This window comes from Fulmarus glacialis, unplaced genomic scaffold (assembly GCF_000690835.1).
Source record: "Fulmarus glacialis isolate BGI_N327 unplaced genomic scaffold, ASM69083v1 scaffold16264, whole genome shotgun sequence".
In the NCBI taxonomy this organism is placed as follows: Eukaryota; Metazoa; Chordata; class Aves; order Procellariiformes; family Procellariidae; genus Fulmarus; species Fulmarus glacialis.
The window spans coordinates 1-15371 of NW_009207551.1; the positions used below are offsets into that span (position 1 = coordinate 1).

A 15371-nucleotide genomic window follows, 5' to 3' on the forward strand; every position below is an offset into this window, starting at 1 on the left:
CCCTTCCAGTCTAAACTATTCTATGATTCATTATTTAAGAACAAAGTTAAAAAAATAAAACCATTTTCACGTTCTCTGAAATCTGGTCTTGCATTTAGTAGCTAATTTAAGAATTCCCTGCATCAGCTCAACCGAGGAGCATTTCCAGCCCTTCCGGGGGGTAGCTTTCATAATATTGGGCAATACAGTGTGCAGCTGCAGATCTGGTTTACAAAGAAATATTTCATCGCGTAGGCAGTCCTTACAGAGCAGGAACCATGATTCCTCAGCTATATGACGTCTGGTTCTTGTTTAGACAGTGGCACTTTTTCCTCCTAGGTGTGTTGCCTTACAACAAACTTGTAAGGGTTATTATTATTCATGTCTCGTCTTCAGAGGACTATCATAATCTCCTTCTAAACAGGACTGAACTGGTACAGTTGTTTCTTGAGCTGAGGTTGTATACTGAAGAAAGGGTCTAAACTAGGCTTGCAAATTCACATTTAAGCCCTGTGATCTTTTTGATTGAACAGCCAGTTCCCACTGACACTAATTTCTGTCTGACTGCGTATGTGTCACTCCTTTGAAAATGATGCTTGTTTAAGATGCTTAAAAATTGATTTATGTATCCCCAAGTTTGAACATTGTGGACTTACTAAAATTTTTGAAGCAAAGATGTGTTGCCAAAAAAAAGAATTTTAAGTGTCTTCTCTTGATGGCCTTGCATTTTAATAAACTGTAGTGGTTACAAAGGTTTCTATATTTTTGAAAGAGTTGCCTGAAGAATAATATATTTTTCATTGGTAAAACTTTGCTCATGTGAGTGTACTATTTCCATAATTTCAAGAGTATATTTGTACCACTGTTTTATAGCTCAAATACCAAAGAATGCTTGAGCGATTAGAGAAGGAGAACAAAGAATTAAGAAAATTGGTACTGCAAAGAGATGACAAGGGAATTCATCAGAGGAAGTTAAAGGTACTTATGTGTTACAAATCAGCATAGAAATATAATTATGCCATATTTTCCATTATGCTATTCTAAATTGTATTTGTTAATTCATAGATGAATTTTAACATTTGTTATATCTATGCAAATTTTTTGACATGTTAAGGCTTTTATACATCTTTTTTTTTTTAACTATATAACTTTTGAAAATGGCTTCAGTTGAAGAGCACAAAGGGGTTACCAGGTCTAACTAAATAACTTACATAAGTAAGTGGGAAATGTGGATTGGATTTTTTGATGTAGCTTCACTGTATTTGCTAATAAAAATGCTTCCAACTCTTCTTAGACACACAATCTGATACTTCTGTGCTTTGTCATGGGTCTTACTGAGTTTGGTAGGAATATAGTTACGGGGTCAGAAAACATCTTTTAACGGCCCTGTATAAATCCACAGAGGTTGAACTAAGTATGCTTTTGCTTTTGTCTGCCAACATCCTGAGCATTCTAAAAACAGACGTTTTCTGCCTCTCTCTGCATCACTTGCTGACCAGTATGGATCTTCCTCTTTCCTCTGGGAACTGGAAGATAAGTAGTTCTTATTTTTACAGAATGAGGTTCATAGCTCTGTACCCTTCTTAATGCTTTCCGTTCATCAAGCTGAAAATGTAGGTCTAGATGTTTAATGGAAGAAACTTAATTCAGCTTCTTAACTTGGAAACTGTGAAGTCTGAGCACTGTTGTTCTCTTATGCTGTACGTAAGAGCTCCCATTTTCGTCTTTCAGCAAGATGCATCTGCAGCTATAGTATTTCCATCCACAGAAGTCAAGGGATGACTTTACTTGGTATTGTACTTCATAAAACAGAGATCTGTACTGCAGTATAGATAGTTTAGGTTTCAAACCATCAGGAGAGAATAAAAACATTTGTACAGATTAAGTTTACAGAATATACAGATGAAGCAGTCTGAAACCCAAGCTTTGCTCTGCTAATTGGCTGTGTTTTCTCTCTGTACTTTTTTTTTTTTTTTTTTAAGAAATCCTTAATTGATATGTATTCTGAAGTACTTGACATCCTGTCTGATTATGATGCCAGTTATAACACTCAGGATCACCTGCCTAGAGTAAGTAGATAAAGAATTCAAGGCTTTTTACTGAAACACCAGTCTTACAATGGAAGAGAACGTTTAGTTATATTCCAGAATAATCCAGAGCTAGTGCTAGGCTATTTTCTTGTAACTTCAGGGTTTTTACTCAAGATTTTCTCCATTTTAAATGCAACAAGAGAATTTTGAGAATAACCAATGTAACTGTGTTAAGTCTGTCTTGGCTCGTAGATAAAACCCTGTCTAGATCCAGATATTGCTGCTGTGCTCAGGCTTTCGTTTTAAATGGTTTCAGTGAGGGCACCCCAGCCTTCTCAGCAGTGTAAAATGACTGTTGTTTCCCGGTGTGCACCAGCAGCACTGAGAAGGTAAGGTGCCCCAGCTAACTCCCCACGGTAGTGCTGCTGTTGGAGGGGGGAGCATGAGAAGGGGTTTGGCTAGCCTGTCTGCTGGTGTAGGGGAGAGCCAGGAATGCTTCCTGCTTGCACAACCACCTGTAGCACTGGTGGTTTCTATAGGAAGCCAGTAAGATGGGAAAGTGACAGCAATTACATCAGAATTCAGCCTTCTCCAGGCAGAAGCAGCATCTACCAGGCGTTTCGCCTGCTGAAAGGATTTTGTAAAAGGCGAGAAGAATAAAAGGAGAAAAGAACTGCCTGCCACGAGAACAGCAAGCCCTTCCTCTCTTCATTAGGTGACCTGGCAGGTTAGGCCCGTAGGGTGCTTTGTGGACTGTGCTGTCTTAAGCACAAGTCAATTTTTTTGCATGACTAAAAGTTATCATTAATTCAAGGATTCCATATTTAAACCAATGCATTTATTGTCAAACATAATACAGCCAGTGTTGATACAGATTAACGTCTTTTTAGTCAGCTTTTGTTTAAACTTCCAAAATGTCCTCCTGAAGCCCAATGTCCTGCTTAAAGCCAATGGCTGTTTAAACTTTCACTTAAGGTGGTGGTGGTTGGAGATCAAAGTGCAGGAAAAACCAGTGTGTTAGAAATGATCGCCCAAGCCCGCATATTCCCTCGAGGATCTGGGGAGATGATGACACGTTCTCCTGTTAAGGTAAGAAACATCATAATCTCTGAATCAGCATTTGTTGTATTGTTCTCCGTCTGATTATGCCATTGATTGAAGTATATGTGAACATTCGTTTATAAAATGGCCTCTAAGCGAGTGAGTTTTTGCAGTCAATGACAAAACTTCTGCAGGCCTGTATATGATCCATATATGCTATCAGAGTAGTAGTAGTTCCTACTATAAGTAGTCCTGTGCTAAATAAGCATTATATATAGTTGTATGTCTGCAGTGGGAAGTATACGTATAGTATGTACTTCTCATGTTTCTCTGTGTTAGATTTACCATACTTTCTCATACAGGGCTTTTACCATTTAGGTAACTCTTAGTGAAGGTCCCCACCATGTGGCTTTATTCAAAGACAGCTCTCGGGAGTTTGATCTGACCAAGGAAGAGGATGTAAGTATAAAGAAGTGATTGGAAGTTAATGTGACTTTATTAATTCTCTGAAAATTTTTGTGTCTTTGTGGTCTGTTAGCCCCTGTTTAATTAGCGTGAAATATGTTTAGTGGGGCAAGTCATTATATTAGTTATTAAAGTATCTCTTAGTATGGTTTTTGGCTGGCACTGAAGTGGGTAAAATGTAGGAGGCGCTCTTGTGCCAAGACGTTTTTTGGAGTATGGAGGGGTCTGTGAGTAATCTGTCATTTAGCTCTCCATTTACCAGACTTAGTTATTCAATATGCATTTGAGACAGTTAGTATTTATAAACAGAGATCTTAATCCCTAAGTAAACTTATTCTAGTTATGTTGGTGATTTTTCTTCTATCACAGTTATAAGGAGTTTTATATTTGATACTTTGCTTTTCTCAAAACAGCTTGCAGCTTTGAGAAATGAAATAGAAATCAGAATGAGAAGTAGTGTGAAGGAAGGGTGCACTGTTAGCACTGAGGTAAGACTTGTCAAATACTTAGTGGCAAATATCTGTACATGTATATCTTTTGTAAGTATTCTTCAAATAGGAGACTGTGGTGAATCCAGTTTGTGTATACTTAATATTTTGCACTATAAAAGTGTATTTGGACTATTAAAATCAGTTTTATATCACAATTACACGCACATAAAATTGGACTTCCTATTTAAAATTACAGGCTGTTGTTGGTTTAAAGCATATGTGTGTGTAAATATGTGTTTATATAATTTTATATACGTGTGTTTGTGTATGTAATTACATACAAAGTAGGTGTGTGTATAAACCTGTAATTTCAATTTTACTTCACAGACCATCTCCTTAAGTGTGAAAGGTCCTGGTTTGCAGAGAATGGTATTGGTTGATTTACCTGGAGTAATTAGTGTAAGTATGCAATAAATAAATAAAAAAAAAAATATTTAAGACATGTAAGTGAGGTAGTGTTACTGATGAGAATATTAACTGTTGTTTTTTTACTTTACATCTTTCTGTTTTCTTTTTTCCTTTAAATATATATCTCCATATACGTATTAAAGACTGTGACATCAGGTATGGCTCCAGATACGAAGGAAACTATCTTTAGCATCAGTAAGGCCTACATGCAGAATCCTAATGCCATCATCCTTTGTATTCAAGGTAATAAGAGTTTAGATGATTATCCAACTGGCAGGATTTTTTTGTTTTTTAATTCTGATTCTTATGCGACTCTGGGGACTCTCCTATCATATGTTTTTTTCCATTTGTGGTAATTTGTATAGTGTGCAAAACAGCATGCTGTGGAATGTCTGTTTATAAATTAAGGCATCTTTGGTATCCATGGCAAAAAGCAACTTTTTGATAAGAGTTTTTTATCATTAAAATAAAATTCAAGATTTCTTAAAGTGTTTTTGGAGGCAACAGACAATAGCAGAGTTTAATATTTTGAGCAAGCTGGTACTTGTTTAAAACTTACACAACTACAACAAACTAATTTTTTTTATGATACTGGGAATAAAGCAAATTTTCACTATGTGTACCTAAAAATTGAATATAGGTGTAATTTTACTGGTTTTAAGTTGTAACATGAAATTTATTTGATGCCTACTATATCTTCAGTACTGCATGTTAGATTACATTGTTCCTAAAATATAACTTTGTTTTTGTTTATTTTAGATGGATCAGTGGATGCAGAACGCAGTATTGTCACAGACTTAGTCAGCCAAATGGATCCCCAAGGAAAAAGGACAATTTTTGTGTTGACCAAAGTTGATCTTGCTGAGAAAAACGTGGCTAGCCCAAGCAGGGTGAGTTGAAACTATTTTTCTTGTATTGTGATGGCTAAAGTCACATATGGAAAAATACTTGAGACGCTGTCAGAAATATTGGACCTCACCTACCTGTTCTAGATGGTTTTGAGTGCTTATTTCTGTAAGCAGTATGATTTTTTGGGGGTCATCGTCATTTTAATCTCTCTCAGGCTTTGTTTTTAGTGATCAGCTGTATGACATCAGTGACAGCTTGGCTACAGCTTGCTGTAATACTGATTCCTTTCATGCAGGTGACCTGAGCAAGTTCAATTTCCTGAGAAGGCTTTTTCACATTATTTTGTGTTTTGCTGTGTTATGCCTTATTTGTTTTATGCCTTTATATTTTTTTTTTCTTTTAAATATTAGTAGAACTTATAGTCCCATGACAAACTGCTTCTTATAGTAGTCTATGCATAGATACAACTAGATCTGGCTTTAAAACTGCGCTGAAGGAAAGAATGTCTCTGTGCAAAGTTAACCATGTTTTTTTAATTCTTTATTTTCACAGATCCAGCAAATAATTGAAGGCAAACTCTTCCCAATGAAGGCTTTGGGTTATTTTGCAGTCGTTACTGGAAAAGGTAAAGAGAGCTCTGGCTCTGCTTATTTTCTCCTTGATAGCAGAGAAAACTGTCTAAATGGAACTGTTGCAGCACTCTCTTCTTTCTCCAGGAAACAGCAGTGAAAGCATTGAATCTATTAAAGAATATGAAGAGGAATTTTTTCAAAATTCAAAGCTCTTAAAGTATGTTGCTATTTATTCCTTTTACTAAAATGAGCCTGTATTGGTAAATGCTACCATCAGTTTTTCTTGTTGAACTTAAAATAAGGATTGCAGTGTGGAAACACTATTTGAGATTTAATCTGCTTAAATTAGGTAGCTTGTTGACGTGACCAAGTTAGCCTGGTTTCCTAATGCTTGCTGTAAGTCAATGGAGAGAGGCAGGCATCTTCAGGCAGCAATTGATTCCACTGCAGTTCTGAGCCTCTCTTCAGAGGTTTCTGTATCTCTCCATTGGCTCTAGAAGAACTAAGTTCCCAGCCTATGTCTAGGCGCTTGATAGAGCTGGGAGGAGTGAATCCAGCCCAAATATGAGTTGTAGTGCCTCTAAATATCAGTCATCTTGGTGTGACAATAATGTGGTATTCAAAGGGTTAGCTTGTGTGTTCTGCTGGAAGTTCATTGAGCAGAGTTTTGATTTCACCGGCTTGAATTTCTCAGGAAACTAAGCTGCATGGTCTTTGGGACTGCAGTACCTGCACTGCATCCTCTAGAACAAAAATTTATTCGTGGTGGGCGTTTTTTGGGTTGTTTGTTTTTTTCCCCTTGCTTTGGTGATTGTCTGCATTGAATATTTTGGAGGAAGAGACTGGAATTTGGGTTAGGTGCACATTGACATGTTATTCTCTACTATAAAAAGCAAAGCTTTACGCTTGTGAGGAGAAAATGGAGGCCAGAAAGCATGGGTATGCATAGAAGAATTTCCTCTAGCTGCCTTTCTTTACAGGACATGTATGCTGAAGGCACACCAGGTAACAACAAAGAACTTGAGTCTTGCTGTGTCAGATTGCTTTTGGAAAATGGTGAGAGAGTCTGTGGAGCAGCAAGCAGATGCTTTTAAAGGTAAACATCTTTTCAAAAAACAAGTGAAATAGCAACTTGCTGTGTTAAATAGTTAGTTCTTCCACATACATATAACACTGTTTTGCCAGCATGCTTGGGCATTTGCGTTTTATATGTTTTATATGATCACCGTTTCTCGTGAATTGGTAATTGCCCCAATTAATCTTTACAAAAACACATAAAAAAATAATTCATGGTATGAAGGACCAACTTGCTCTAAAAGCCGAAGGAGTAAATAAGTATGAAGAAAAAAATTCAGGTTTTTTTATGGGCAAAACACAATTCTTCCATTGGATTCAGATGTTGCTTAAAATGGCTTCCTGTATAAAGATACCATCGGATCAGCAGGGCAGGACTGACTTGTACAGGGCTGAAAGTTGAATGGCTCTCTTTCCACTACATTTTTTCAATACATGAAACCTGCAATTCGCAGACATAGTATCTAAGCATAGACAGCAAAAAACTTTGCTCATTTGCAAAGGCCATTAACGTTCTTGGAGGGTTTGTCATAAGCAAGATTTGTGGCAATTTTAGGAGCTGCTAAACTTTTAAGATAGTCATGAAGTGAGTATAGACAATTAAAAAAATTGAGGCCTTGTTTCTGATTTTTGCAGCCACACGTTTCAATCTTGAGACTGAATGGAAGAACAATTACCCCCGGTTGCGAGAGCTTGACAGGGTAAATTACACTACTGCTTTAATTTGTGTGCTACAAAGTGTTGAAGATTATGGATTAAAATTTATGCCATTTAATCTCATTTGTGAAGGTTTCTTAAAGTTAACATAAAGTACTGACATTTTAAAATGTGAGGACTGTAAATTATTCTAGGGGAAGGAAATACTGAGCTCTTTGTTTTATGAAATAGCGTGCTTCAAAATTGTGATATTTCAAGGCTTAACAAGTCCTTCACTCTTCTAGTATACAGTTAACTGACCTAATTTGCCCACAGGAACAGGTCAGTGTTTCTTTGTGATCATGACAGAACTGCAAAGAGAATTTACATTCCCTGGTCTTTCAGACAGAGTAACAAAACAATTATGATCCCATTCTCTAATTCTTTTATAGAGATCCTGAATATTCAAATGCCATGCCTGGCCAGAGGCATGCAAGAGATGGTGGGAAGATGTGTGGTAAACCAGGGTAGCTTATGACAAGCACATACATTGTCCAGAACATGGCCAGAAGGTATCATTTTAGGCTTAAAGGAAACATGATCAAACTATACTTAAAATCTTATTATTTCCTATTTTTTCTTTTGCATAGAATGAACTGTTTGAAAAAGCAAAGAATGAGATTCTTGATGAAGTCATAAGCTTGACTCAGGTCACACCAAAGCACTGGTATGGTAATTTTTTCTTTATTTTTTTCCTTTTTTTTTTTTTTTTTTTTTTTTAAACTAGCAGTAGTTTACCTTTAAAATACAGAGAGTTTTAGTAAAAAGAATTCTCAAATATAAATAAGGAACTGTTTTTCTTAGGACAATGTATTATTATGTCCTTTGACCCTGTGGAAGTAGTCTATGTTTATTATTCTGAATCAGCAGATTACTTGTATAATCCCTCAACAAAAATTATATGACGTCAGTTAGTGTTTTGTTCTGGTTTTATACAGTATAAGGAACAACAGGTATTCCTCAAAAATGAAAAGGAACAGTCATAATAAAGATGTTCTCAGGTGTTCATTTGAAGTATGAATCAGTAATTCCTCTTAACTTGATGGGGATTATCATTGTGCATATCAAAATAATATATATGACCTTGGAAAAAAAGAAGTTTTGTGTATCTGTGAATCAGAGATTTGGAAGTTTAAAGATTATGTAATTCCTGGCTGTAAAAAGAGCTGACTGGATGTTTGAGAATTTCATCTTACATGTGGATCTCCTTGGTAGCCTCAACCGAGTAGCACCGTACTACGTTGCCCTTCTTCTTTGTAAGGCAGACGTAGGTGTGAGGGAGAGAGCTTAGCCTAAGTGTTTTAACAGTGTAGCATCACTGCATAGTAAAGCCGCTGTAGATGCAGGCTGAGAGGAAAATAGCCAATGTAAAGGATTACTTTGATGACAGCCTGTACCACAACTGAGAACCATGAAAAAAAGATTTCTTTAATGCATTTGCCTTCAGCGACCTGAATTGAACTGTTACTTGGTCATAGATTAAAAACCAAGATGAAATATCTGACTCTTAATGACATTAGAATAATTCTGGGCATGTGGATGTGTTCAGAGAAAGTGCTGTAGGCTGTGTATTAGTCTGAAGTTATGTTCTAGTCTAAATGTAGTGCACGTTTGCCATTTTGGTGTTTGCTGCTGTTCGCTGTGTAATAGATGCTGAAGTACCCTGGCCCATGTCTGGTCTGCTTCATTTTATGTTGTGGATTGGGTGGGTGCATAACATCAATATTTCTGTGCATTTCTTTTAAAAGTTGAAATGTAGTGGTGATTCTAGTTTTCTAACACTTAATAAGCTATAAAGTAGAACTGGAAACCTAAGTCATGAAAAAATGCTTCTGTTAGCCATTATATGCAGCTTAAAAACAGCAGTGCATTTGATGAATGCAAAGTTTCTATCCTGTTAAAATTTCCATTCCTTCCAATTAAGTTTGATTGAATTAAGCAAGGCAAAAGTGTATTTTTATTGACACGTCAGTAAAGAAAGAATGAGATTGCATTTGTTCTTAATCGGAGGACTGCCCTTCTCCTACAGTGCATTTGTAAGTGGTAAAATCCATAACAGACTGTTTCCAGCACACCCTATAAGTGAAATTAATTTGCCACATCCCCAGTTCTTTTAATGGTGATGAAGAATGATCAGTAATTGGTCTTTGTTTGAACGCTATCCAAATCATCCTATTTTGAGCAAAGCTTTTTAAGGAAAACATTTTTTTACTGGTGGCAATATTAATTTTTATTTATGGTGAATTCTTTCAACATTTAAATGCTTGAGTTCCTTTTAATTTTGTATAAATACTTTTACTACCCTAAATATGCCAAAGATCTGTTCCAACAATGAAAAACTAGTGGCTTTGATCCCCATTTATATTGGTATGTCAGAAGGACAGCTTCAAGATTTTTAAATTTCAAAGAAGGATGCTTTAAACACAAAAGAGAAATTTTCAATTATGCCATTGTTGAAACGGGGGAAGGAGTGATATTTATGAGAAGTTCTTCAGTCTTTTTCCACAGATGGCCTAGTTAGAACAGGGACATTATCAGGGGTGAGGCTTGTGTCCTGAACTTCAGCCTATTTGGAAGAAAAGGGCTTGAGTGAACCTGATAGTCTTGTACCACCAAAAAAAGGCAGTTTTTATTCTTTGGCTCTTAGCTCTCACCATTCTACGAAATCTGGCATTCATATGACTTGTTGGTAAGCTGATTTAGCATGCTGAGCTAGCATAAAATTAGCCTGAAGAAACCCACAACCTGTACTGGAGACTGGCAGGAGCAGAAGGAGCATGACTGCCTCTGTGGGTACTGGCTGCATGTTACACTGGCTCAGCTGAGTTGTCTCACTGCAGCTGCAAAGTTTCCTGAGTAAGTTTATTGTCTTAAAAAGGTTAAAGTTAAATTGTTTCCATTGTTACTTCTTGAAACGCATCATAAATAGGAAAGTGGTGCTTAGTTTTGTAGTGACATGAGGCGTGTTTATAAATGAGTGTCAATATACATTTTGGTAAAAGGTTGGACTTCTCAACTTGCTTCATTGTTTATCAAATCTGGGAACAATCAATGAAAATCCCAGATGGAAAACTACAGCATGTTCCAACAAACAAATCAGAATACTACAGAAACAAAACCCACATGCTTTTCTGGGAGTGTGGAATTTTTAGTCACATCATTTCAGTGCTTTACATCCTGCCCCCTTGTCGTTCCCCCACCTGTCATGCATATGCACACACAGCTCTGCATGGTTATACTGGTATAATTAAAGGCTGCAAGGAACTGTTGTGCAGATCAGTGGCAGCCGTAAGAGTCGTAGAGGCCAACCTCTGAAGCTGTCTTTGCAGCTGAAAACATTGTGTATTTGTGTCCTTAGTTCCAAGCGGAATTTGGTTGAAGCTGTGTCCTGATGTTAAGGAGCATATCCTGTGTTCTGTAGCCTTGTTTTCTCAGTGTTTCTAACAAATTGAATGCATATTTGTTAGACGCTTTTGTATTGAAAGCCATCATATGTGTTACAACTTTCTATTTTAGGGAGGAGATTCTTCAGAAAACTTTATGGGAGAGGGTATCTACTCATGTGATTGAGAATATCTACCTTCCAGCAGCACAGACCATGAACTCAGGGACATTTAACACCACTGTGGACATCAAACTGAAGCAGTGGACTGACAAGCAACTGCCTAATAAAGCAGTAGAGGTGAGAATTTAGTTATTTTTAAAAATTTAAAAAAAAAAAAAAAGTGCAAAGCCTGTTGAAATGAAAGCATAGCTCCAGAGAAGTAGGGTGGTGGTATGAAGGGCTGATTACAGTTCTTCTAACCAGCTTACATGTCAGAAAAGGCTGGCAAGATCTTGATGTTGAGAAGCATATACAGCAGGAACATTGTATTTTGCTCTTCTGGTGAATTTTCTGTATTAAAGACCAAAAAACCCCTCCCTTTAAAAGGTTAAACAAACCCTTCAAGCTAGGTATATTCATATTTAATAGATTTGTGCAAGTTTAACAGAATTCCACTTGCTACAACATAGCGAAACAAAATTTAGTGTTGACTTTGTTAGTAATGGATAAGGCAGCAAAGGAAAAATCAATTACTCTTACGCTTGTACGTTATTTTCAGAAAGTATGCAAATTTTCATACTTGCAAGAATTGTCATAAATGTTCCTTTACCAGCTGGTGCATTATATAATGGTCCATTTCAGTAGGTATTGTTTGCTAACTTTCTAGGTGGCATGGGAAACTTTGCAAGAAGAATTTTCCCGTTTCATGACAGAACAAAAAGGAAAAGAGCATGATGATATCTTTGATAAACTGAAACAAGCTGTCAAAGAAGAAAGTATTAAACGACATAAATGGAATGAAAGAGCAGAGGATAGCCTGGTACAATGTAGTGGGTTTTTTTGCATTGTTGACTAAGTGCTGTTGAAATCTTTTTACTGAAGTTGCATATTCAGTATTTTTGCATTCTTTTAATGTAATCATAAAATGATAGGGAGATGTGTCTATCTTTCCTTTTCTAAATAATGTTTTAATTCAGTGTTTCTCAATTCATTTTATTACTACCTTTTGTTAATTATTGCCCTAAATAACATCTAAAAAAATTTTTTTTGGTTGGTTCAGGAAAAAGTCCTCCATAACCTACTGGCTGCCTTGTGAGAATTGTTTAGCATCAGCTCATTTGTTCTGTTAAGTATAGCCACATAAAATAACAGCATTTCATTACCATCTTTATAGATGCTGTAATCCAGAGGCATTTCATATTGTTTGCTGTATTTTTTACATTATTTATGCTAGGCTATAGAAGAGAGTCAAATTAAAGGCACAAGAAAATATTTTTGGCAGTGCTTTGGAAAGGTGCCTCTTGAATAAATCTTGTGTGCCCAATAAATCCTGTTTTTATAGACATCAAAGAATGAAGAGAATGTCAGAAATCTTTTTTTTTAACTAAATCCTGAATAAATTATTTATTGTATGCTAAAATGATGTTCTGTATTGCAGCGAGTGATCCAGCACAATGCCTTAGAAGATCGATCAATATCTGATAAACAGCAGTGGGATGCAGCTATTCATTTTATGGAAGAGACGCTCCAAAGTCGTCTCAAAGACAGTGAGTTGCGTGATGTATTCCACTCTTGTGTGCTTTTTAATCTGGGCCAATTTCCGGATCTAGTTCACTTCACTGCAGTGCAAGCTTTTCTATCAACACAACTGAGACAGTGGTGACAGTTTAAGATGGTACCCATATTGATAGAAATGTGTAGCAAAATACAACCTCAAAAGCTAGTGCTCTTGCTCTTGCAGTGAGGCATCTGAAAGATAAGTAATAGAGATCTGTAGGGTCAAAAAATGGTACAGACACACGGGTAGAAGAGTAGGATAAATTCAGGGAAAGTAGTTGGTCCATTTATGGTTATCAAGCATGATTAATTTTGATGCAAGTTGCAACAAGATTTTTAAATGCCTGACTTGGAACCTAGAGGGCTGTCTCAGTGGAGGGACGCTATGTTTTTTATATACTTCCTTGAAGTATCTACTGGTTCACAGTTGCTTTTAAATTTTAGTAAAAGACATCAACTGTTGCTTTAAGTAAAAGACATCTGACTTGACTTGGTATGGCATATCCTATGTTCTTAGGCATAAAATGTCCATTCTTGATCTTGTACCTAATTTTAGAATTATAAATTTGGCTGGTTACATATATTTTGAGTGACACTTAACATCATGTTTCCTTTTTTAGCTGAATCTGTTATTGAAGATATGGTGGGTCCAGACTGGAAAAAAAGGTGGTTATACTGGATAGGCCGCACCAAGGAACAGGTAAAAGGAAAGAAAAAAAAATAAAGAATTTGTAGTTTTCACTACCTTTAGAAAACTTTGATTATTACTCGGTTAATTTTCAAAAATACCAACCCTCTTCACACTATTTAGATGACTACAAAAAAAAATTACTTTTAAATACTTTACAATTACTTTTACTATGCATTGTTTTAAATATTACACCACAGAGAATTTCATATATTTTTTTCATATTGCAGATACATAGTGGTTTATAAACTCTTTTCCATTCTTCAGCTGAATTACATCTTTACTATTATGCCATTGACCTGAATATTAAAGTTGTTGTAATAGAAAGAAATTGGATCAAAACAGGGTGGAAACAGGGGCTATTCTATTCTATACTTTCCAAGCATGCCTTTCAAGCAGAAGTCACTATCATGCTCCATTGGGATTTAATTAGTATGTGATAGCATTATCACTAGCATTCTAGTCACAGGTTGTATCTTCTGCTTGACTGTTTTCATCGTAACCTCTCCTCATTTCCTCGTAGCTTTTGGAAATTTCTTTTGAATTTAAATAGCACCTTCCTTTCAGTGCCCAGAGATGATGGGCTTTTTATGTTACTTTTTCTAGATATTTCTCAAACTGAATCACACTTTAAAGAAGTAAGCAGAGTTTAAAAGAATACAGTAGAAAGTAATTGTTTCAGAGGAAGGAGTTTTACAGTCAACTGTGTGCAGCCAGGTATGGGAGAAAGGCAGTGACTTCAACCTATCTTATTTGAATTTAATGAACAGCAACTTAAAGTTATGAATCCATGAAGAGTTCTTGCTAGCTGTTAGGCAAAAATTACAATTCTCATCAGTGTCACAGGTGTTATGTGAATGTGAACCCCGCTAGCAGATGTTCATGGAGGGGAAAGGAGGCTAACGCTTATGATTTTTATTTTTTTTCCCACCCTTCTCTTCCTCTTCTGCATTTCTGAGCATAATGAAAAGAAAAAAATATGAAAAATTGACAGTGAATTATCCATTTAAAAATACTGTATTTGAGATGTCTTTGCTCAAATACCCTTTTGAGTCACTTAAATGTAGTGGTTAATAGTGTCAAAGGTATTTTTTGTTCTGGCTTATTAAGCAGGTAGACTTTATTGAAGAGGTGCTGATGATCTCTGAGTCTATAATAATTAATTCTAACTAATCGTTCTTATCCTAGAATGTTCGTAACGAAACAAAAAATGAACTTGAGAAATTAATCAAATGCGATGAAGAACATGCAGCTTATCTGGCAAATGATGAAGTGACGACTGTCAGAAAGAATCTTGAAGCAAGAGGAATAACAGTGGACCCATGTCTGGTAAGTTGCAGAATTGTAACAAAACATATGGAAGCCCTCTGTGAACATTTGAATGTTCTTTCTAGATAGCATACAGAAGACTCCATCTAAATACTGAATTTGTAATCCAGATGTTTCCAAATGAATTACTAAATGAGTGCTTGCACGCAATTCACACACTTCTGTTGGCTGTCAGACAAATGCAGTACAACGCTTTGGAATCTGTCAATTTAGATTGAAATCAAAATCTGCTGAGCAGATTTTCTCACCTGCATTATGACAAGGCATGTTTACAATTATTGTTCAGATGTTACATAGTGGAATCAAGGCCTTTGTGAGCAAGATAAGATAAGAACATATTGTGCATTCCTAAGCTTTCGATGTGGTTGTATGTGCAGTTTGGAGTTCATAGGTACATTGAAGAGAGGGAAATTTTGTGGAAAAAAAAGCAGGGGTTTTTTAGAGTGCCCTGGAGGAATGTATTGTAGTTTAAAATGTTCTGGAACATGATTTATCTCATTGCAGTGTAATGCTCTTAATCATAATTAGACCTTTTATCTAATTAAATGTAAGATTTTAAATAAATGAGAATTCAAACATTAAAGAAATCTGCATCTATTATTTATTAACAGTTATTTATTTTCTGCAGTATTTTTGGCTACCTTTTCA

General features: G+C 36.0%; 1 protein-coding gene across 1 annotated transcript in view; it reads left to right on the forward strand.

Moving 5' to 3' along the window:
- Positions 1-852: 852 nt before the first annotated feature.
- Positions 853-15371, forward strand: part of OPA1 (optic atrophy 1 (autosomal dominant)) — a gene marked incomplete at its 5' end in the record, with an annotated part of 36745 nt that continues 22226 nt past the window's right edge. The window contains 18 exons of the mRNA XM_009576166.1: positions 853-957; positions 1962-2048; positions 2985-3098; positions 3429-3509; positions 3929-4003; positions 4334-4405; positions 4558-4657; positions 5174-5304; positions 5816-5888; positions 5980-6052; positions 6816-6931; positions 7546-7610; positions 8196-8272; positions 11122-11287; positions 11817-11969; positions 12588-12696; positions 13327-13406; positions 14583-14723. Coding sequence (XP_009574461.1) covers positions 853-957; positions 1962-2048; positions 2985-3098; positions 3429-3509; positions 3929-4003; positions 4334-4405; positions 4558-4657; positions 5174-5304; positions 5816-5888; positions 5980-6052; positions 6816-6931; positions 7546-7610; positions 8196-8272; positions 11122-11287; positions 11817-11969; positions 12588-12696; positions 13327-13406; positions 14583-14723 — 1818 coding nt within the window. The remainder of the gene's footprint in view (positions 958-1961; positions 2049-2984; positions 3099-3428; positions 3510-3928; positions 4004-4333; positions 4406-4557; positions 4658-5173; positions 5305-5815; positions 5889-5979; positions 6053-6815; positions 6932-7545; positions 7611-8195; positions 8273-11121; positions 11288-11816; positions 11970-12587; positions 12697-13326; positions 13407-14582; positions 14724-15371) is intronic.